The following is a 24191-nucleotide window of genomic DNA, read 5'->3' as shown; positions in this document are numbered from 1 at the left end:
TTATCACAGTTGAAAAACAGTGCGTGTAGGTGTCAGCCTAAAATGCTTCTGTCTGTTTTGTCAAGGATTGCCTGTAGTTGACCTCTGGGAGGGGATATATTCTTGGTTCCAGTTCTGTCAACGAAAAATATAGACTTTAATTTCTTGATATTCTGTTTTCCTCTCTTCCCTTGGCCAAGTTAGGCTCTGGTTGGTATCACACCAGTTCAGTTGGTTACTGTCTTTTTCTAAATCATTCAGAGTTAGAAGCTATGAAAGAAGACCACAAACACTGTATGTAACCACTCTTACAAATCTGTTACACATTCATTTATAAGCACTTTTGCATTTAGATTTCTCATGTATGTAGTCTTGCCAAAACATTACCTATGGTGTTACACTGTAACAGGTTATTTTGGTGTGATTTCTCTTTGAGAGGGAATTAGTGGGTTCTGGTTTTTTTCAGACTGACTTTTGATCTTGTCAAAAGTGAGTTGTCTGTACTAGGATTTCTTGTTGCAAGCCTGACAGAACTGGATGATGCTTTCACACTTTTGGGAATTAATGCCACTAAATCTTGTGCCTCTCAATTACAACACATTTCTTGCTCTTGAGTTTAATGGAGAGTATTAATCAATTTCAACAGAACATTGAAAACAAAAATAGAAAGAAGCTGCCTACATAGTCCTTGGGTTCTAAATGGGGATGAGGAGGGGCTGAGTTGTTTGCTGCAGCCAAATTAATCCTAAAAAATCATCTTCAAGTCAGGATCAATTACATTTAGTATTTCAGAGGGAGATCAGCCTATTCTTAGAGTTTTTCAACATGGGTGTCATTATCAGTCTGTTCACAAAATTTCTTCTGATAAACCCTATCATTGGTGATAATTTTTTTTTCTGGTTTCATCTGCATAATCTTTGCTGGTTGAAATCTGTTGTTGTGTCCTTTGTGGACATGGCAAAGGCTGCTATAGGGGAAAAAAAAAAAAAAAAAAAAAAAAAAAAAAAAAAAGAAAAAGGCAGATATTGTCTTCTTCCAATGACTTGTTTTCATAAACCAAATATCTCCAATTCTTTAAACTTTCCTCTAGGGCTTTGAAAGAAAAAAAAACAAAGAAGAAAAACACATCACTCTGCCTTCCCGTAAGACATTCTCAAACCAGTCCACATTTCTTGACCCAAAAGCAGACACAAATGTTATTGAATAGAAGATAATTCCTTAGTAACTGCACTTTGTACGTTCTTTGTGTGCATATACATACTAAGATGTTTGCACTTGTAGGCAGGAAACTGAGTTAGATTTATATTATGACTCACGAGACTCTCTTCTGCAGAACTGCTGGCTAGCTGATTTTTTCTTCATCCCATAATAGTGCATTTAATTATTTCTTGCTAGAAGTAGTAACTCTCACTTCTCCCTGTTTAATTGCATTCTGTTTTTTTCATAAACCAGGATGGAATTTAACAGCTTAGATTTCCAAGAATAGAGAACATTCTTCTGGAGTGAGGCTTTTAGTAAGATTTCCTGGGCAAATTTTTGAAGGGTTCTGAACCTAGTATTTTTCAAGCTAATCCTTTCTATGCTGCCCAGTGAAGGTACGAGGGGGACTGGAAGTTTAGTGGCAAGTTTCCTGTGGTTCAGCTTAGTTTTTTTTTAATTCCTGTATCTATTTGAGTATTGTTTGATTCTGTGCTCGTGTTGTGGCAGCTGTCAATGATTGTGTCACTAGTCTGAATTCCTTCCAGAATGCAAGATACATTCTGGGTGTTGAATGCTCCACCAGATTGGCTTTGACTCTAAAAGCCTTGTCTCTGGTGTGTTCTCTATCTTGTGTCAGTGCTGCTTTCCTGGAGCTGATCACTGTTTTGCTTGGAGGAAGGTTGGGATTTATTTGAATGGATTTATGGTTTTTACATTGTGTTTATATAATCCACCAGGTTCCTGAGTCCAAGCAAAATACAGATTTAAAATATAATTTGGAATTAAATAAGCTATGTTTTGAATGTCTTACCTGTTACTTTCTGGAAGTATAATGATAATATTTTTCCACTTATTCTCCTTGGTGCTCACTGAGTAAGTCAGTGTAAGCTTTTGTATCTTCTTGCTAGCAACAGAATCATTTGTCATCTCTGCCAAAAAGTGATAAAAGCAGCATCTTGAGTTAAACTACTGCATATCGTGCTCACTACTACAGCTAGAGAATACCATGTGAGTCAATGTTAGAGCCTGGTAGTATATGCACTGAGCCAGTAAGAACAAAACAAAAAGAGAAATTTGCTCAGGCTTTTTCCTGACACTTGACTATAGAAACTAGGTAACTCTGCATCATCAAAAGGGCATCTTTGAATGTTCTGTGAGAGTATTTGCTGCTTCTGTGATACAGAAGCAAAGCCGCCTGCAGAGTTTCGGGAAGTTTGCATGAGCACTTAATTGTTTTATGGGCTAATATTGCGTTACTGATGTTCATGATAAACTTCTTTACAGAAGCTTTTTGAAAACAAATATGAGGAAGTAAGATATCTCAGCACAGAATTTTTTCTTGGAAGCATATGTCTTTTAAGAATGCAGGAATCTTCTACATGGATAAAAGTGTAAGGCAGTTTTTTGCTTGCTGTTAATTAACAGTACTCTGCTGTAGTGACAGAAGCCTCTTTGAAAATCAAATGATCAAATCCAGAATTATTTCTTTGTTTAAAACAAAACAGAATAAACCAAACCAACTACAGAATAAGAGAACCTTGACACAACTCCCTTAGAAAAACCCACAGCCTTCCTAAGTTCTTCAGCCTTTCTCCTGCTCTGAGACATAAAATGGCAGATGGCCAAGCCAATCTGTTAACTTTCCTTGCATTGCAGTGTGCTTAATTATTTCCAGGACAAGAGATTCTCAGGTTTGTTCACCGAGATCTTTCTGATAAATGATCTTTGAGCTGTAAACATAATGGGAAAGAAAGCGTGTTTTGATGTACCGACAAATTAAGCTGTTAAGGTCTACATTAAATAATATGTTTCTAATCCTTGTTATTTAAGAAGGTTGCTAGTTTGTGAGCTATCAAGGAAACAAGCTTTTAAGTATTTACTAGAACTATTCTTTCTTTGCTGACTCTTGGCATCTATTACTAATGTACTGTTATGCAGCAGGGTAAGTGCGTGGGGGCTTCTTACTGGATCTCAGTAGGAAAGGCCCAATAAAATAGTTGTTCTAAGAAGAAAAATAATGAATGTTCTAAGAAAGAAAAATAGTGAATCTTACATCTCTTCAAACACCAGGAAACTCTGTGTTCACGCAGCATTGCTTGGACTCAGTATGGATTTTCCCATGACATTCTGCACTGATTCTTTGTGTTGAAAGATTTCTTCTTTTTGGTCATCCAAGTTATTATATTCCTCTTTAAATTCTGTTTTGTTAAAACAACAAGAATTTAACAACAACAATTTTGTTAAAACAACAATTTTATTAAGCCGTTTTTTTGGTCTTCCTGAAATACACCATCTCTCTGTGCCTTTCCATCTGTGTGTTTTATTTCCCCACATTCCCTCAGTGTACCTGCCAATTATGCTTTTATTTTGGATTTTATTACCTATGTTATCTCAAGTTGGTTTGTTTTAGTCTATCTGGATAATTTGCCTATTAAGGTTTTTCATAACAATGTAAGAGCTGAACAGCATTCTGCAGTCAGTTTTCAGAAAAAAGTGTAGAAGGCCTGCCAGGAATTTTCTTTCTATTTAAGTCCTACTTATTAGGATTTTGCAACTACTGTATCTGGTAACACTCTTTCCCCAATGCTATGTGAAATTGAACATTTCTTCTCACTGATTTCTTGATAAATGACAGAATTTGTCTGTGTGCATCACTTGGCGGTGAATTCATTCAAGGCAACTCCCTCAAACAGTTTCAAGTCTCTAGCAAAACATTTTGTCTGTTGAAAGATTTGGAATTACTGTTTTGACTGTTGACCAAATCAGTGTTGTTATTCTAATAGTACAATGCAAAGAGCTCTTTAGTTAGGAGAGCTGAGTAGGAAAATAATTTTTTCATTTCTCGGCTACTGAACTTTGAACGGAAATTAATGCAACATGTACCAACAAGGTAGTATGCTGTCAGTTGACGTGATGGAATACTTTCTGTTTAAAGCATAATTTGAGTTACAGAAAGTGTAACAATGGATATAATTTGAGGTGTCTGCTGGGGCTTGTTTGGTTAATTATCTTCTGTTTTTCTCTCCCCTAGTATTTTCTTTCCTTTCATGCTCTTCACAAGTGGAGTTAGTATTTTTGTAGTTCTTCTGCTTTTTTTGTAGTAGTAAAGCAAAATGAAATACCAGATTCAATAATTACAGTAATAACTGTGTAGCACTTTAACAAGAAGGCTGTCTTGTTAGTTGAGTGTAACTGTATGCCTGTCTAAACTTCTTTCATCGACTTTGATGATTTTAGGTGGAGAACTTCATTTCCTTCAGATTGGAGGAACATGTGATGACATAGATGAAACTGATATACTTGTAGATGGATCCCTTTCTAAAAGTGTAGAGCAGTCGTCAGAAGGCATCAAGCCATTATCTAACCCTTCTAGTCCAGGCATTACAGGTAAATGGTTCATGTTTAAATGTGTCTAGCTGTACATTAAGATGTTTGTATTATTAAAATCAAGTTTCTGAGCCATCTTTAATCTCTTCAGCATTTTCCTGCCTCATAGATGGAAAAAGCAAAAGTAATAATTGTTACAATAAGAGTGAGTTTTCTGCCTGACTCTGAGTCTGTCATCTTGAGTTTCATCACTTTTCTGAAAGAATTGCTTATGTTCTCTCTCAAGCTGGAGGATGTGGTATTGTTGGTAACCTGATTTTGCTCTGACTTTCTTTGCAATGTAGCATGGTTCAGACTTAGTGCTGAGGGTGTGGTATTTGTTTTGTTGGTGCTTTTTTCTTTACAACTAAAACTTTTTTTTTTTAACTTGTAAGAGAAAATGTTAAAAATCTGTGAAAATTGATATGATGCATTCCTTACTTTCTGTGAAGTTTTCAACCTCTGTGTCTAAAGAAGACTGTCTTAAGTGCTCCTTTGTAATGTTTGCTTTGTAATGATTTGTCTTCCTGAGATATTTTATTTGTCAGTACTTTTTTGATGAATATCCTGTAAACCTGTTTCTTCAGAACAGGACTTGCATATGGAGACAAAATATTTGTCTAGGCCCAATGTCTTTTAAGTTGCATATAGCATTGCATATAACATGCTTGTTTTTCATGTATCCTTCTGTTAAGGTAAACTGAGAGCTTCAAAAACATTCTAATAAACCACCGTAAAACAAGTCTGCGTTGATAAGGGTGTGCCAAAATAATGTTTTAAACAACTGTGATAAAATGTTAACATTTCATACTAATGCCATGTGCCTGTTGGAATATAAAATTTTCATTTTCTTTACTCTGAGTCCAGAAGTGTGTAAAAAATGTTTTAATTGGCATTACACAACTTAAAATGTAACTGGCTAGCTTCTTCATTGTGATGGTTCTAGTTGTATCTCAATGTCCTCATAGCCTTTTTTTTTTTTAGCTTATCTTTGTGTCACACGTAGCTAACTTTATATGTAGCAGTTTGATTTTAATGTAAATATGTTTATAGGATGTTTTGAGGAGAAAAAAATAATCTGTGTAGTAAATATTTATGTTCTGTAATTATTCAGGAGTTGATCTTTTGGTGGACCAGCCATTTTCCCTTGAAACACTGACATCTCTGGTAGAACTGACCCGTTTTGAGACCTTGACACCACGATTCTCAGCCACTGTCCCTCCCTGTTGGGTTGAAGTCCAGCAAGAACAGCAGCAAAGGAGGCATCCTCAGCATTTGCACCAGCAGCACCATGGAGATGCAGCTCAGCACACTCGAACTTGGAAGCTACAGACAGACAGGTAAGTAGAATAGTGGTTCAAAAAGAATTCTGTGCGTAGATGCTGTCAACACAAATTTTGAGTGACTTCACTGTTTTTAAACTGCAAGTTTAAGAACATGCGCTTTCATAGAGTCTGGTCCTTATTTTACGGGTTGCAAGGCAACTCTTCATGGCATAGTTATTGTAGTGTATTCATGTATTTTTCTATTTCATGATTATTTTTTATTAGATGGGTATATTTGTCAGAATTAGATATTCTTCTTTTTCTATTAGAAAAGAATCCTCTTGCTATTTTTAGCTATTTTTTCAAATTGCTTGCAAATGATGAACCTGGATTTATGTATGTTTCTGTCAATAAAATTGGTTTATATGTGAGACGTTTACTTGAGCCAACAGAGAACCTTTACTGTGCTGAAACTTAGGCAAAATTTTCTTTGATGGGAAGTATGCTGACACAGTATCTGTGCAAACTTGATTTTTATTTATTTATTTATTTACTTCTTTTTACTCTTGGCTTTTGAACTTGGAATTCTTTGGGAGTTACAGAGTATAGCTGTAAGTTGTGTAGTGTGGTGTTTTGGTGGTTGGTTGGTATTTTTGTAATGAAAGTGTAGAATACGGTACTGCAAGGTTTTTTGGCTCCAGCTGTTACACATTCATCAAAGTGATGTGTGAGTTTTTGATATTAATGCAGAATCTAAACACCAATAGGCTGAAAACAAAGAAGCCAAATCACAGTAGGGGGACTGGAGGTCATATGTGGAGGGGAAAAAAGATGTATAAATAAGTGAAAGGTAGCATATGTTCATGGCACGTTTGAGATGGTAAAACAGGCCTGGAAGGTAAGGAGGCAGGCATTCCAGGGCTGACACCTAGAATGAGCTGAATTTGCTTTAACTTAAATATTCATAAGCTGTGGTTAAAAAAGGCTTTGAAAGCTGTTTTTATCTTGTGATTTTGCTTTGCGTAAGTGAAGTATTCTGTTTATGCCAAGTGAAAAGGAGGTTTCCTAGAAAATAACTTCTAGTAATAACTAGTGCGTTCAGCAACAGGTGAAAAAGTAAAAAGCTATCAAATAGTTATGAAAAACAAAACATTGAAGGTAATAGCTCTAAATTGGACCGTTAGCTTATTAATATTTACTTAATTACAGGAAAAGATTTATACGTGCTGCAAAGTAAAATAGGAACGTAAAGAAATAAATATATACCTTTAACAGATGTTAATGACATTTAGACAAATTGCTGTCCATTTGTTTGTAGAATAAAATCTAGATTTTTAAGATTGAGGTTCATAATTAAAAGTTGCCTGGGAGAAACTTGTTCATTTCTGGATTATTTTCTTGGTTTATAAAATGAAGTTTCTTTTATCTCTTCCTTGTGTCTTATGCCAATTCTTATCGAAAAGCAGGATTACAAGGTTAGATGGATGAGTAGTGCAATTTGATACAGTAATTCATGTGTTTAATAAATAGCTACAAGGAAATAATGTTGTAGATGCATTTCAGGGGAGCTCACTATGTTGCACTTTAAACTTTGTCAGTTATTGTTATTTTTAAAAAGCAGCATGAGAAGGAAAATCAAAGAAGCAGAGTGTTTTACCAATGAATAATCATATAAACATCATCAATGACAAATTGAGCTTAGGTGTTGAGTGAATCTTTTTTGAAAAGAATTCCTTATGTATTTTGTTAAATAGTGACATCTAGTCTTCTTCTCAGACTTCATTAGGAGATACTGTATGTATTCATCTTACACAGACATACTTCAAAAATAAGGGAATAAAAGAAAAGCTAGATATTCATGTTCTTCCCAGCGTTCAATCTCTGGAAATGGATGTGCAGCTCCAAGTTCAGTTGTCATGAAAGATGAAACATTGAGGTGCTGGAAAATATTTTGTAGCTGTGAGAATGATGGTAAACTTGCATTTAGAACATAGTCTTTCTTGTGTGTTCTTTTTTAAAATGACACTGTAATATTAGAAGGATTTTAGAGAGTTCAGAAACTGATGAAAGGGGAGCTTTTCACTTACACTGTAACCAGACTATTCATCGCCACAGGTAAAATCTCTTCAGTACTGGAGATGAATATGGGGCCTTCTTGTAGGGCCGTTATAACACGTATACCTGCTAGATACTTAAAAGTTCCTTTGGAGCATCTATTACTGACTTCTGTCTCAAAAAGTAAATTATAGAGTAAACCATTCACAGCTCTAACTTAGTATGACAGTGTGTGTTTTCCAGCATACAGTCATAGCAGACCACTGTAAACCAGCCTGCGTGTTACTTTTGCTTCAACTGGATGAACAGATTATTTAGTGTTTCTGAAGGTTTGCTCCTTTGAATGTCTCGTTCACTTCATGTTTTGCACAGTGTCTATAGCAATATCCAAACATAACAAAAACAAACAAAAACCCACCTTCACACCTTCTGTTTTGAATAGGGCGAAATGTCCTACGAGACCCAGGAAAGGCATGAGTGATTCTGACAAGGTTTTAGTATTATTTTTGGTAAATCTTTTCCCTGGGCTTCTGGAATACATTTTCATTATTTCATTTATCTATTTATACTTGTTAGCTGAAAATTTTTCACTGTTGCTTCTTAAATCAAAACCTCAAGCTTTCTTCTGTCCATCTTTCACCACCTCCCAAAGTAAATAATTTTCAGTACTGCTTTTTTTTCTGAAAGCAGGAGGGAACTTCCAAATTCTGTTACTGGTTTTCTGTGAGATCAGCAGTAAATAACTAGAGGCGTATAATGGTGTGCTTTGTACTGTGCTGTGTCTGAATTGCAAATGCTTTTTAAACTTCTTGACTTCTAGTTTCCTCTTGGCCTAGAATTTTTCTACTGCAGCATGAACAGTGCTGCCATTATACCTACTTGATAGTTTGGCAGCCCTGCTTTTCCTGGACAGGCTGTTAATTGCTGCCATTGCAGCAAAGCTCCTGAATTCTCTCTTCTTCATCAAAGGCCTCAAGTGAATCTGGGGCTGCTGAGGTGGAAACAAATGCTTTAAAAGGCAGATGGTTAACTTCTTAAATAGTCAATGAAGAGAAAATTAAACCATTCTCAAATTCTGTGGTTAATTCTAAACTCCCGCGATATACAAAATGAGTTTGAAGGACGAATCTGGTTTATTGCAGCAGAAAAAAACTGGATTACTTTACCTATCTGTTGCCTCAGAATTTGCTCATTAGTGTCTTCTGATGATTTAACTTAATGTGTAGATTCATTTTAGGAACACTGTGTTCTTTGAAAGAGAACACCTCTTACATTTTTTTAAAAAATTGTTTACTGATAAATTGATCTGAAAGAGCTATTAACTTAAATAATATGACAATTCACTCACAGTTAGTTTATTTGAATTGCTCTTTTCTTCAGTTTAAAGTATTTATTGCAAACCCTTTTGTATCAAGCTGTGAAACTTCTCCTTAGTTTATAATTTCAGTATAAAACAAAATTGGCTTTTAAAGGAAAATGTGACTCGTTAAAAGAAAGCTGCACCCATTTTACTCAGCGCAGGGTGTGCCTGTGGTAAGAAGCACTTCTCATCCTGTATAAATTACCAAGTATATGAAATGTATATATATATATATTTTTTTTTTGAAACTAATACTTTGAGCTTCCTGAATGTGGCTGTTCTAGTGCTGTAAAGCAACACTGTTTAACAGTTAACAGTGCAGAAGACCAGCTTACAAGGTTGCAAGACAGTTACTATCATGCTTTCATACAGTTCAGCAATTGGAAAATCCTTTTTTAGCATGTTGGGGTTTTTTTTGCTAGAAATGAAACTGATATTTATAGTAGTACGGAAGCAGTACTGTAATGAAGATAATGTGGAATCTTCACTACTGTTTTTATTCAGTCATTGACTCCCCCCCAGTCAATTGGCTTTTAAATTGTTCTTTACAAAATCAATTTTGAGCAAGGTTGAATTCCTTCTACTTCAGAAATGAACGTGTATATCAACTAATGTGAAAGATTTTTTTCTTTTTTTTTTTTAAGGAACATATGCATAGATGGAGAATGCATTAGATAATGCTCCCTAAGTGATCTGAACCTTAATAATTTATCTTTGTTTTCCTTTTTTCTTTGCAGCAACAGCTGGGATGAACATGTCTTTGAGCTGGTTCTTCCAAAAGCTTGTATGGTTGGACATGTGGACTTCAAATTTGTTTTGAACTCAAACATCACGAACATTCCCCAGATTCAAGTGACTTTGCTGAAAAATAAAGCTCCAGGCTTAGGAAAAGTCAATGGTAAGAAAGGACTTGAGGTATCTTTTTTTTCTTCAAAATCAGTGTTCTCTCTGAGGTATGTTAGAAGACTTGGTTGAAATTATGTAAATGTTTTCATTTTCTACTTATTTTTATTCTATTTCTCAGGATCATGTTCATTTTTTTCACTTAACATGTTAGAAAGTAAATTGGGAAAGCAAACTTGATAAACAGTTTCAGAATCCTGATTTTGTGCACATAAAAAGTGATGGTTCAGAAAGTTTGAACCAAATTCTTATTCTGTGTTGTTTGAATCCTGTAGTCATCAAACAAAAGCAAAATTGCTGTCAATAGTTATTCATACTGAAGGTCAACAGTTGAAACAATTCACGTGTCTTCTCATCTATGCTTTGTAAGAACCATTTAATTGGAAAAAGAACTGTATTTAAGCATTGTCAAAATAATATCTTGATGTTCAGTGTGAAAAACAATTATTTTAGCTCATTAAAATTTCAGTTCTGAAATCTAATTACTTAGGAGTAATCTTCAGTTGATTGCTAGGTGGAGATACTTGGATGGTCATTCAAAGAAATATTTTTTAATGTTTACTGCAATTGCAATCTTAATATGAAAAAATGTAGAAAGCTGATACATTTTCAATGAAAACTACTGCTTCCGTTTTTTGTGAGCCTGAAGCAATGTTTATAAATTATGCTGTTTTTCATTCTCCAGAAGCAGCAGTAGATAGACAGATCACATTTCCTCTATCTCCAGCTCATAATGTTGAAACTGAGAGAAATGGAAAGCCAGGACTGGTTGAATTCAGTGAAGAAATGCAGTATATGGATGTAGAGGAACCACAGTGTAAGTTTCATTTATCTTGTTACAGTTTATTTAAAATGTAAGCTAGCTTTTTTAAACTTCTGTTTTGAATATATACTGGAATTTCTCCATTAATATTACTCAGCCATTTGAGACAGTCTCATTTCTTAATCCTGCTCAGTGATGCCTTTCTCACTGCTGTTTTACTGTAGGAGTTAAAAGTCAAAATAGATGGATAAACTGATTGTGCTGAAGGCTTATCATGTTTCAAAACAGATTAGTACTTATTTGAATTTAAATACTTTCCTAACTTAAACAATTACTGTATTCCTGAAATACTTTACATGGTTTCCTTACCTAGTTCTAAAACAATTGTTTTGAGTTCTTAGCTTTTTTAAGAAATTGCTAACTGCAAACCAGGAAAAATAATAAACAGCTTGTTAAGAGTTCATAACCAGTCAGTTACTTTTCATCCATTATCAGACTTGATCTGCCTTTTTTTATAGTCATATAATTTTTTAAAATAATTTTTGTTAACCAGTGCTCTTCCACAAAAGGTGCTAGAAAGACTCAGCAATCAAATTGAATCTGACTGAAGAGAGCTACTAATTCCTAACAGGAAAAATTAATAGTTGGAGTGATTCAGGCTGAGAACTTAGATTCTTTTTGTTGGTCTGTTCATCAGTCTTCCTTACCTTTTATGTGATCAGTGTTATCTAGGGCATGATTCCAAGGCAGATGTTGCACAGGGTAGGGAAAGAGAAATCAAAGGAGAGTTAGAAGAAAAAGTGAAAATGTGGTGAAAAGAAAAGCTGTTTCATGCTTATGAACTGTCAGAAAGATGAGTGAAGGAGGATTTCAGTGTGCTATGAGATAGATAAATTGGTCAAATTGATTTTTTTAACTTTTTTTTAATAAGACCTAGTGGGGGTTGTGGCTCAGAATGCGTTGGTTCATCATTTTATTAGTTATGTATTTTGTGGTTCTAAGATGGTCAGTGTACATATTGTCATAGAATCACAGAACAATTTAGGTTGAAAGGGAATCTAAAAGACCAGCCTGCTGTGGACTGGGTGGCTGCCTGCTGGATCATTGCCCAAAGCCACATCAAACCTGGCCACGAACACCTCCAGGGATGGGGGGGCTTCAAACCATTACCTCTTGTTCTGTCTCTACATTTTCTGATGAAGAGCCTCTTGTAAGACCCCTTTAAATACTAAAAGGTAGCTATAAGGTCTTTCCAGAACCTTCAAATCTGTAGGCTAAATAACCACAACTTTCTCAGTCTTTTCTCAAAGGAGAGGTGCTCCAGCTGTCTCTAATCACCTCTTCGGCCCTCCTCTGAAACTGCTGTAACAGATCCACTTGTTTTCTGTGTTTGGGCTCCAGAGTTGATGTGAGGTCTCACAAGAATAGAGAGAATCACCTTCTTTAATATGCTGGCCATGCTTCTTTAGATGCAGCCCAGGGTATGGTTGGCTTTCTGACCTTCAAGGACACACTGCTGGCTCATGTTGAGCTTTTCACCTACTAGCACTCCGAAGTCCTTCTCCACAAATATATTATTCATATAACTGAAAGTTATTTGAAAACTGTCAGTTACCTTTGTTGATTTTATTGGAAAATGGCTACAAGTGAACCTAAAGTAGCTTATCATTCTTTCAGTGTTCAGTTTATGTGTGTTTAGTGATCTCTTTGACACAGTGTATTTTTAACCCCTGCAGGTGATTTTATGACTTTAAGATTTGTAGTTCAGATCCGTATTATTCATATTTTTTAAGGTCTTAGGTTGTGTCCATTTTTGGAGGAACATAAGGAGGATATACTCTGTGGTCCAGTATGGTTGGCTACTGGACTTGATCTGTCAGGACACGCTGGAATGTTGACACTAACAAGTCCAAAGCTTGTTAAAGGTAAAACACTTTACTGTGCTGTTCACATGAAGTATGCATGTCTGAATTGCATCTTGTACTTTTGCTGTCAGACTTTGGTTTGAATTTATCTTCATGTTGATAAATTTTGCTACATGTAACACAATAGTGACTAGTGATGTTAAAATAACAGTTAATGTGGTTGAGCTCTGCTTGTGTACGCTGTATGTCTGAAAGATGTTACACCTTGCCCTTGTGACTTATATGTATTCTTCAGCCTCTTTCTTTTTTTTCTTCACTTCCAGGCATGGCCGGTGGCAAGTACCGTTCATTTTTAATTCATGTTAAAGCAGTGAATGACAGAGGAACAGAAGAAATCTGCAATGGTGGCATTAGACCAGTTGTTAGAATACCGTCTCTAAAACCACAGACAAACAAGGGCCATTCGCTTGCTTCATTATTGGCAAAAGTTGCAGCAGGCAAGGTACTGAATAGCCAAGAAAGACATCTGTGTTAAAGTTGTAGAACTGGTATGGTTTAGATCACCGGAGAAAAAAACCCAGCTCTTTAGAGAACTAAGATCCGTGACAAATAACTTTTTTTAAAGAGTTTATGTTGCATTAATGCTTTCAGGAATCAGAGTTGTAGAGTTGTTTCTTGAAAGTTATTTCTTCTGTGAAAGTTTAGTTCCTGTTGTGAGCGTTTGAATCTGAAACTTCTGTTTTCGTGAGTGATTTTTAGTAGCTGATCAACCTTGTCCTTTTATGAGGATTTGTATGTGTTTTTACTCTTGATTGTTGCAGTTGGAAGATTGGATGATGTGATGTACCTCTTATTAGAATGGTTAGAACATGATAAACTACAAACAATGCTAAATTGATGCTCTGCATATAAGTAGTCCACTTTAGTATAGCATATCAAAATACATTTTTTAGCTTAAAAAATCTTGACTTGTCCCAGTGCTGTTGCTAACAAGCTGTAAGTATTTCAGTGCTTATAGTGAGAGATTTTGCTTAGCTGTATGCGCTTTGTTCTGAACAGAGTACATAGATGCAACAATCAAAAACAGTGCAATTTCTGAAATCCTTTAATTCCCCTCTCCTCCTCTCTAAACATCAGGAAAAACCGTCTAGCAAAATTGAAGCCGGTAACTCTTCAAGAAAATCAGACAATCTTAGAGGTTGTGACTTACTTCAAGAAGTCTCTGTAACAATTCGAAGATTTAAAAAAACTTCAATTTCAAAGGAAAGGTTAGTGGATGTTTTATATTTATAAGAAGTATTGGTTTCAGTTAGAGCCTTCATGAAGTGCTTCCTTGAAATATCGCAGCACAAATCGCTGTTTGAAGTTGTCACTTCATAAATACGTTTTATCTGAGAAGTCCAGTAAGTCATTTATTTTGAGGGCGCTGTGCTGTGTAAGTAGAAGAACATATATAATCCTTAATGCATGTAGCTATGTTCTGAGTGATTTCTTGACCTACTTGTAAAGAGAAAAGTAAATAGTAGCAATTTTTCTTGATACTTTAGATAAAATACTTAGTCAGACATTTAAAGAGATATTTTTTCCTTTGTATTTCTACATGTTTTCTTGTTTCTTTTAGCACAAAATATGTGTCAAAAAGTACAGAATCAAATTTGGTTATTATTATTACTCAAATGGAAGATAAAGTCTCTGTGGATTGGTACTACAAATGTAATGCTGTATAAATGATACAGTATTTAATCTGTATTGCCAACTGCCTCGCCACAATGGTGGCACTAAATGTAAGGGGCTGTAATGTAATCAAAGAGGCTGCAAGGCCAGGAAATAAAAATGACTTCATTTGCTGTAAGTTGTTTAGAGAAGTGTCTCATTAGGATATAACATAGATGATATTTTTGGACACAGTTGATGAGTGTTTATTGGGAAAGATGGTCAATGAAAATGCAAGAAAAGAAATAAACCCTTAAGTTGGGATGGAGGATCTGATTCAAAACTTAGTCATTTGGTAACAGCAGCTGCAGAACACTTGAGTATTTGGAGGAACATCTTTGGAGGAGCAACAAAGGTTAAGAAGTCTTCCACAGGGGTGCTTGTTATAAAGAAAGAGTACAGCCTTCACTGAGATTTGTTGAAAAGAAGATTTAAGGGGCACCCGAGAAAACTTAAATCCCTTCAGCCAGCAGTTAAAACTGCTGAAGAGCATGATAGCGAAAGCATGAGGCCAGTACGCGCTGCTTATGAAGAAAGATTGACAGCTATTCCCTTATCTTCTGTCTTAAACAAAAAGATAAATTACTTGAAATAAAAAGGTAATGTTCAAAATATATGATATCCCATCCTGAAGAAAATAACAGAAGGACTCAGACAGGATGTGTGTTTACATTAAAATAAGCAAAAACAGAATGTATTTGAAGAATGAGGAGCAAAATTAAGTAATAGCATAGTGTATATAGTATGCTATAGTAAAAATTTTACTTTAAGCATCAGGAGCAGAAATCTTGTCACTTGGATTGTAGGTTCAGTTGATGATCAGATATAGATAAAGCATTCAGAACAAAGAATGAATTGTCTACATCAGTGTTTATGGTGGAGGATACAAAGAAATCTAAAGCATGTGAATTTCTAGCATGGATAATGTTTTAGAAGACCAATCTAAAATGTAATTAATTGTAATAGGCTGCAGATCTAACAAGGCAAACAGTAGTATTGCTTAGGACTGGTTTGTGTTCACCAAAGAATTTTAGGAGTCCTCCAGGATGAAGGAGATGAATTTCTAGTGGAAGTGAAATTTCATATTGTGAAATGCTTCAGAACATAAGGACAGGCATATGGTAATAAGAACGGCTCTGAAAATGGTTCAAAGTGACCATGGACTTGTAAGCCTGTTGATATTACTAATCTACCAGCACAACATTGTTTTTGATTTTCCAGAAAACTTCTGGTGATGGCTTTCTGATTATGGCTTTTGTCAGAACTATGAAGTAAGGGGGATCCTGAATAAATTAGCAACAGGTTCTTTAATGTGCTGGAATTAGTAGATATGTGCAAGTAGCTGTGAAAGAATGTTGTAGTCAATCAAAGTTTGCTTAGGTTTACAACTTAATAAATGAGTTAATACAGGGGGAAAAAATAAATCTACAATAATTAATAATTAAATCTACAATAATTGAGCCAATAGAAATATCGGGAATCAGAGTCACCAAGGTTGGAAAAAATGTCCAAAATCATCTAGTCCAACCGTTCCCCAATATTTCCTGCTAAACTATATCCCTTATCATCTAAACGTCTAGGGAAGATGTCATGTATGCATGTACTGCTTTAACTGTCATCAAGGCATCTTTTTTTTTCCTTAAGACAGGTTACAAAACTAGAAGGAGAATAGGGGAGTGACCATACTGAATAATTGTGTTTTTTTTTTTTAATCTCCTCCATTCCCCAGAGTTCAGCGGTGTGCCATGTTACAGTTCTCAGAGTTCCATGAGAAGCTGCTCACTACTCTTTGCAAAAAGACAGATGATGATTTGACTACCGAACATGCTCAGAGTCTTGTGCTAGACACGCTTTGTTGGCTAGCAGGAGTATATTCAAATGGACCTGGCAGGTAAGAGAGAATTTGTGCCTAAACTAGTGTAGATGTTTGTCAGTATCTTCTCTATTAGAACAGTTTTATGTGATTATGTAAGGCATGCACCTTGTTTTTGCAGCTCAAAGGAAGGAAGCGACAGCTTGCTTTCCAAAACACGCAGATGTGTATCTGATATAATACGTGTTTGTTTCTTTGAAGCTGGACGGAGCATAGCTCACAAATGTGCACGGTTTCTTGCACTGTGCATCAGGTGAGTGCAGTGTTATTTTAGGTGGATATGCTTTTTGTAAATGTGTATTTGGGTGTTCTGCATGCAATCTGAATTGTGTTGATAGGGTTTGGTTATTGTTTAAATATATGAACAAGTTGATCTAGAAGATGTTCTGCTGAGGAAAAATATGTTAGGAAATGGCTGTGAAGGACATCCAGTTTTCTACTTCATCTTCTGGAGGAGATCTCATGTTTCCTTTTTACTTTGTTAAACCTTAAAGTGTCTGGCTGTGTGTTTCTTTGTAGCAATGGCAGGTGTGACCCAAGTCAGCAGGGTTTTGGATCAGTTCTCCTAAAAGCTTTACTTGACAATATGCCTCTTCTACCTGCTGCTGCAACAGGTGGTATGTATACAATGTTTATTGTCATGCAAAAACAGTACCTTTGTTTGTCATGTTTTTTGTTAGACTGTCTTGTAGAATAGGAATTCTGTAATTGTTAGTACTGATTGCTTCGTGGTGTGGTCTGGTCCAGTGGTGGACGGTAGAAGTTTAAGCAAATTACCTTCCTTATAATGCTGAGGCAATAAAGTTTTAGGAGACCTCATGTAAGTTTTGCATGACTTTTTGAAAATGTTCAGCAATCACAGGTTCTTTTGCCGTAAGTGATGGTCAGTATTGTCTCTTATTTTTGAAAATTAGTTAATTTATTCATTCCAAGGAGTCTGGCAATCTAAGCAGTGTTCAGTTAGAGCAGCTCACTTCTGTTACTTTTGAACCAAAAGGAAATTTTGAACTAAATTAAATTCTGCAATACAGATGAGAATGAGTATTGGTCTCTTAGCACCTTATTGCCTGATAGAATAGGAAGATGACGTCAAGCACTACACTCATATTTGGGTTAGTGAGGCCTGTTTTGTGTTTTTCACAGTATGATGCTTAATTGCTTCTTGCTTGGCATCACCAAGGGACTTTGAAGGAAAATTACTTTTCAGTCCAAAATGCTTGCTGTGTTAATGAAGTTAAAACATTTAACACACTGCTACAGAGGATATTGAATGCACAGGGGAGGGAAGAGGAAAGGAGAAAGGTAAAAATTCTGTTTTCACACAGAAGCAGTGCACTGTGCTTCCAAAATTATCTGTAAGAAGAAGTACCTGCAGCAAATACAGAAAAAAGAGGCAGCAGCCAAAAACAGGATAAAAGGAAAGAGCTGAATCTAGAATGAGAGTTGACTCAGGAGGAATTGGAACCTTTAATCTAGCAATTTGGAGTGGCAAGAGCATTTTGGTTGTGTTTAGTAAAAACAGAGTGCAGAAGTAATGGAAGAAGTATGTTCAAAATTTTCTCTTTGGAGCTTAACTTTATTCCATTATAAAGTAGCCAGTAAGAGAATCATAGAATCATAGAGTTACTCAGGTTGGAAGGGACCTCAAGGATCTTCAAGTCCAACCGCAGCCTAACCATAGTACCCTAACTCTAGCAATCCTCTGCTAAATGGTATCTCTGAGCACCACATCCAAAAGGCTCTTAAACACATTCAGGGTCGGTGACTCAACCACCTCCCTGGGGAGCCTATTCCAATGTTTAACCACCCTTTTTGTAAAGAAGTGTTTCCTTATGTCTAACCTAAACGTACCCTGGCGCAACTTGAGGCCATTTCCCCTCATCTTGTCACCTGTCACCAGTGAGAAGAGACCAACCCTGCTCTCACTGTAAGCACCTTTCACGTACTGGAAGAGAGCAATAAGGTCTCCCCTCAGCCGCCTCTTCCCCAGACTGAACAGCCCCAGCTCCCTCAGCCTCTCCTTACAGGGCTGATTTTCCAAGCCCTTCACAAGCCTCATTGCCCTTCTCTGGACCTGCTCCAGTACCTCCACATCCTTTCTGTACTGAGGTGCCCAAAACTGAACACAGTACTTAAGGTGAGGCCTCACCAACGCCAAGTACAGGGACAGGATGACTTCCCTAGTCCTGCTCACCACACCATTCCTGATACAAGCCAGGATGCCATTGGCCTTCTTGGCCACCAGGGCACACTGCTGGCTCATGTTCAGCCAGCTGTCCGTCAGAACACCACTGTCCGTTTCCATCAGGCAACTTTCTAGCCACACCTCCCCAAGCATGTAGGGTTGCCTGGGGTTGTTGTGACCAAAATTTTTTTCATCTAGAATCCTCCACACTGTGTGGGCTGCGAGGGAGAAAAAAAAAAAAAAAAAAAAAAAAAAAAAAAAAAAAAGTACAGTATATATATATATATATATATATATATAAAAAAAAAAAGAAGTATTTGTGGAAGCATGATTACAGAATGATTCTACATTAATATTACTCCTCTTGCCCCCTACCTCTGCCCCTCAAAAAAACCACGAGAAAAACATCAGTGGGTGAGGGGAGAATAAGAGCACTTCCTCATTTGTGTTTAGTAATTCATTAGTTTGTTTGTTGGAGGGCCACAGAGGTAATCAAGGGGCTGGAGCACCTCTCTTATGAAAACCAACTGAAGGAGCTGGGCTTGTTCAGTCTGGAGAAGACTGAGAGGAGACCTCATTAAAGCTTTCCAATATTTAAAGGCAAATTATAAATAGGAGAGAAATCAATCTTTTGCCCGGGTAGATACTGATAGGCCAAGGAGGAATAGTTTTAAACTGAAAGAGAGAAGATTTAGGTTAAATGTCAGGGGCAAGTTTTTAACTGAGAATGTGTTGAGGTGCTGGAGCAGGTTGCCTAGAGAGGTTGAGTGCCCCATCCCTGAGCTGTTCAAGGACAGGTTGGTTGGGGCCCTGGGCAGCCTGACCTACTACTTGACCTAGCAGTTGGCAACTGTCTGTGACACGAGGATTGGAAATCAGTGATCCTTGAGGTTCCTTCCCACTTGAGCTGTTCTGTGTTGTCATGATTTATCACTTCCATTGATTATATTCTTAATAGACCTTTTTAATGAAATATTCACATGACATTTCACTTGGAATTAATTTCATTTTATATTTTTAATGCAGGATCGGTGTATTGGTATTTTGTATTGCTGAATTATGTAAAGGATGAAGATTTGGCAGGATGTAGTACAGCTTGTGCATCACTGTTAACTGCTGTGTCCCGACAGCTGCAGGATCGCCTGACACCTATGGAAGCATTACTACAAACAAGGTACTAAGAGCAGTAGTTGTTGTAAATGTAAAGACAAAAATGCAAACTGTCTGATGTTCTGAAAATTGTTGGCTGTTTAAAATAAAAATCCGTTTTGCAGTATTTGAGCAAGCACTAATATGATACAGCTCTGAGAAATTGTTGCAAAGGTAACGGTGAATTAAATTACTGTCATGCAATTTACAGTACGCTTCAGGTCAGCAAGTGTGTAAATGATGTTTGAAGTTGTGCCATCCTTAAATAGTATTTCAGCTGTTTAGTGTAAGGATTGACAAAGCATCATCTCTTTTGAGTATGGGAGGGAATAAAAAATACTTACCAGTTTTTGTTTTGCGTAATGCTTCATAAAATTGTAGGCTGCCTGCACGCTGACCATATGTTTAAAGAATTGCTACTGCATGTCACATTTTAAGTGTAAACACTTGGAGTAATTCATTGGTAATGCACATTCTTATTCTAAATTACACAGCAGTATAGTTTATGGCTATAATTTTCCATCTTTTAGATGTTGAACCGATTGTCTTTGTTAACTTTGGGTTTACCTGCTGTATCTAAAGGAGATCTCTGGTGGCTTTGCAGCATTTTCCAAAGCCGTATTATGATGATGGGAGCATGCTGCTGTTATACAGCTTTTCCAGCCTGCTTTTCTAATTTTGCTTAATAGTTTGGCCCAGTTCACATTTTTTTTCTCCTTTTGCCACTTGTTTTTGTTGAAGATATTGGTACAAACACTACTGATTATTTTTTTTACTACGTTATTTTCCTTTCTCTTCACATATAAAAGCCTAATTGGCTTGGGTCCATCTTGTTACCTGAGTGATTGTCTTAATTCCCTATGGTACTTTCAGAGAAAAAAGCAATGAGATTTGATTCTCCTAAGATATTTAAAGTACTGGCAGGTATTGATTGATATTCCTAGTAGCATTTCCCTTTTTCTTCTGACTTCAGCTGGAAGAACAAGTTGAATTGGAATTTATTTTGATATTTTTGAAAAGAGTACTTAATTTTAATTGACTTCAGATAAATGTCTAATTCATTGTGTGCAGACATGCATATTGCTCTAATTGTTTTAGGTTTACAGTTCTAGTTTTCATATCTGAGTATGATTATATGTCATATTTCCAAAGCAATATTAAATCTCCAAAACTACATGGTAACAGTTCCTTAATTAGCAACATAAGCTGTTTGAATACATCTCTTAAGTGGTTTTAGTGAAAGAGTAGCAAATGGTAATTTTTGAGATATGTCAGTTGATTGAGGAGAGTGGTTTGAAATGTAACAAATTCTACATGTAATATTTGCCCTTTTTCTCTAAATAAATTGATATCAATTCTTATTGTTTGAATACTGCTATTTGTCTTACTGTGTTTGCAGATATGGATTATATAGTTCACCTTTTGATCCAGTTCTCTTTGATTTGGAAATAAGTGGCTCCTCTTGTAGAAATGTATACAACAGCAGCATTGGCGTTCAATCCGATGAAATTGATTTGTCTGATGTTCTGTCAGGTACATATGTTTAACAGTAATCTTTTACAGAAAAGTTGGTAATTCTGTTTACTGTGCTGATTTTTTTAGATAAGTTGGGATTTTATACTTTCGGTATGTTTTGTAGTTGTACGCAATGAAGTTCAAGAGATTCTCTTGTTTCATGAGATCTCCTACAATTCCTGCGGGCCGTAAGGAAAGGTGAAAGTCTCTTTTCTGCTCATGTAAAGAGCAAAGAGAAAGCTAGATATTAAGCAGAGAGGCTGACACCATTCAGTGTGTCAGAGTAATCAAGGAAATAATTTGTCACTTCAATTTAGCGGCTTGTCTGAGGTATCTGTCTATTATTCATCCAGACTTGCAGCGGTCTCCAATGCAGAGAAACATAAATGGATTGTTCAAAACTCAGGAAGCAGCCAGACGATTCCCTTTAATTAAATATTACAGATCTCATGAGATTTTGTTGTTGTTGTTTCAAAGACACTAAAAAATACCTTAAATATTCTTAATATTCTTGTTTCTGTATCTCAGGTCATTTTGTAAGGGGAAATGTTTAGGCCTTGGAATGTCCTGAGAAGAATATATTTACCTCTCTGGAAATTGTTTTCATAGCAAACATATTTCATCAATTATAGTGACTGTTTTCCTTTTCTTGGTTGCTTTTGTAGGCCATCTTTCCAATGCTCCCTCAGTACTACACCATATAATGTTTAATATTTTGAATAAAAGCCTTGATTTTTATACAAATTTAGTGTATGATCTTTATCAGTCTGCTATTTTCCTGTCTTTCTTTCCAGGTACATCAATGTATTTTTGAAGCTTTCTGATATGATAGAAATAATAAAACATCTGCATATGATTTTTCTGGAATTGAGGAAGTTAAATTTTGCATTATGCTTTTGCACATGATATTTTTGCACTTGATATTTTCACTTAAGATGCTGTGTTCAAATTTGGCAGCATTATCCATTTTAAAATATGCTCGCATCTGTACATATTGCAGATGTGATAGAGCTGTGGTGTTTGTTCCACAGCATGAAGCTATAAAATAGTAAAATCATTAAATTCAGCTGTTCCCTTCAACTCTTTGGAACTTGCAGTGTTGTCGTCAAGAGATTATTAGATGATGGAGCAAGTAATTATTTCTCTTTCAGGAAATGGGAAAATAAGTAGCTGTGCAGCTGCTGAAGGAAGTTTTACCTCCCTTACTGGGCTTTTGGAAGTTGAACCTCTGCACTTTACATGTGTTTCAACAAGTGATGGAACTAGAATAGAAAGGGACGATGCAAGTACGTTTACTGGTATATACAATTTTTCATTTTTTCTACTTAGCATAATTCTACAGTATGAGATCTTTAATTCGACTTAGTGAGCAGCTGTTTCACAAATTGTTTGTCTGTGGTTTTTAAGTGTTTTTTTTTTTTTTTAAATGACTACATCAGTTTATTCATAGACTTTAGCAAAATAGATTTCAAATTTTGTGTGTATGAGTGTAACATAAAATTTGCATGTGTGCCTTGCAGCTTAATGTGGCAAATGCATTGAAGGCTGTAGGAGGATCTTCTATAATGTAAATGTTGCATGTACACTGTGCACAGTCTATAACCATATGCTTTGCAATTCAACATCATGTTACTTTGTAAGAAGTCAATAAAAAAAACTTACTTTGTTCTTATGTTGCTCTTAATAATTACTAAGGAGCTTGAGATGTTTATTATCTTTTCTGTTCTACATACATGACTTTGTTTTTGTTTGTTTTTTCTTTGTTCCATGCCAGTGAGTACTTTTGGGGTTACCCCAGCAGTTGGTGGTCTCTCATCTGGAACGGTTGGGGAAGCCTCGACAGCACTGAGTTCAGCAGCCCAGGTAGCTTTGCAGTCTCTCTCTCATGCAATGGCCTCAGCCGAGCAACAGCTCCAGGTGCTGCAAGAGAAACAGCAGCAGCTTTTGAAGCTTCAGCAACAGGTTGGAGGCTATTTGGCTATTTTTTAATGCTGTCTCTAAACTTCAGAAGCTGAGGAAAATAATTGCAGAGCTAGTCACTTTTCCTTTTTTATTTTTATTTTTATTTTTTCCTTCTTTTTTCCATAGTACATTTGAGGAAGGAACAGCTCGGGACCGAAGATTCCCTCTCATTAGGCAGAATACTGAGTTTCTTCCTGTTGTTTTGGTCTTCAGACTTGTTTTTTGTATATTTTGAGAGTGGGGAATTTATTATCAAAACTGAATCTTAATACCTAGGAACATCAATCTATGAAATTAAGAAAGCCCACTGAAATGAAAAACACTGCTGCAGATGTGGGGAAGTACCAGTGATAAAGCCATTATCAGAATGCAGTTTGTGTTGACACTGTTGACTCTGCTCTGTTGTTCAGTTCTAGGTTTTTTTAATTATTTCTTTTGATTACTCAAATTAACTACTCATTTGCTCGTGTTCCTCAGCAAGGGAAGTCAAACTGAGTACAGTTTCATTTTTCATCTTATAGTAGATAGCTCTCATGCTTATGTGGAAGTTGTGAATTTCTTAAATCTAGCTAATAATTAAAGCTGAGCTGCTTGTTCAGTACTATGCCTGTGTTCACAAGCAGTAATCTCCTACATATGTTATTTTAATTTTCCCCACAGAAAGCTAAGCTGGAAGCAAAATTACATCAGACAACAGCAGCAGCAGCAGCAGCAGCAGCATCAGCAGTTGGTCCCGTTCACAACTCTGTGCCTTCTAATCCAGTAGCAGCCCCGGGGTTCTTCATTCATCCTTCAGATGTAATTCCACCCACACCAAAAACAACTCCTCTGTTCATGACTCCTCCTTTGACTCCACCTAATGAGGCAGTTTCTGCTGTTATCAGTGCAGAGCTTGCTCAGCTTTTCCCTGGCTCAGTCATTGATCCCCCAACAGTTAACCTTGCTGCACATAACAAAAATGCAAGCAAATCTAGAACGGTAATTATTTTTGTTTTCTTTTTGCAGAAATGAAATGATGTTAGTCGTATCAGGATCTAA

The 24191-nt window shown here is 36.2% G+C and overlaps 1 protein-coding gene across 1 annotated transcript in view; it reads left to right on the top strand.

The window, feature by feature from the left end:
- Nucleotides 1–24191, top strand: part of BIRC6 (baculoviral IAP repeat containing 6) — a gene marked incomplete at both ends in the record, with an annotated part of 169687 nt that overhangs the window by 29021 nt on the left and 116475 nt on the right. Inside the window, 15 exons of the mRNA XM_079532802.1 lie at nt 4417–4566; nt 5660–5885; nt 9963–10123; nt 10814–10945; nt 12685–12816; nt 13080–13258; nt 13894–14024; nt 16199–16360; nt 16464–16595; nt 16862–16959; nt 19554–19701; nt 21076–21209; nt 22343–22489; nt 22966–23153; nt 23814–24131. Of these exons, the coding sequence (XP_079388928.1) occupies nt 4417–4566; nt 5660–5885; nt 9963–10123; nt 10814–10945; nt 12685–12816; nt 13080–13258; nt 13894–14024; nt 16199–16360; nt 16464–16595; nt 16862–16959; nt 19554–19701; nt 21076–21209; nt 22343–22489; nt 22966–23153; nt 23814–24131 (2438 nt within the window). The remainder of the gene's footprint in view (nt 1–4416; nt 4567–5659; nt 5886–9962; nt 10124–10813; nt 10946–12684; nt 12817–13079; nt 13259–13893; nt 14025–16198; nt 16361–16463; nt 16596–16861; nt 16960–19553; nt 19702–21075; nt 21210–22342; nt 22490–22965; nt 23154–23813; nt 24132–24191) is intronic.

Source organism: Tetrao urogallus, assembly GCF_951394365.1.
Source record: "Tetrao urogallus genome assembly, chromosome: 2".
Lineage (NCBI taxonomy): Eukaryota > Metazoa > Chordata > Aves > Galliformes > Phasianidae > Tetrao > Tetrao urogallus.
The sequence above is the reverse complement of the archived record's forward strand: the minus strand, read 5'-3'. Positions and strand labels throughout refer to the sequence as shown.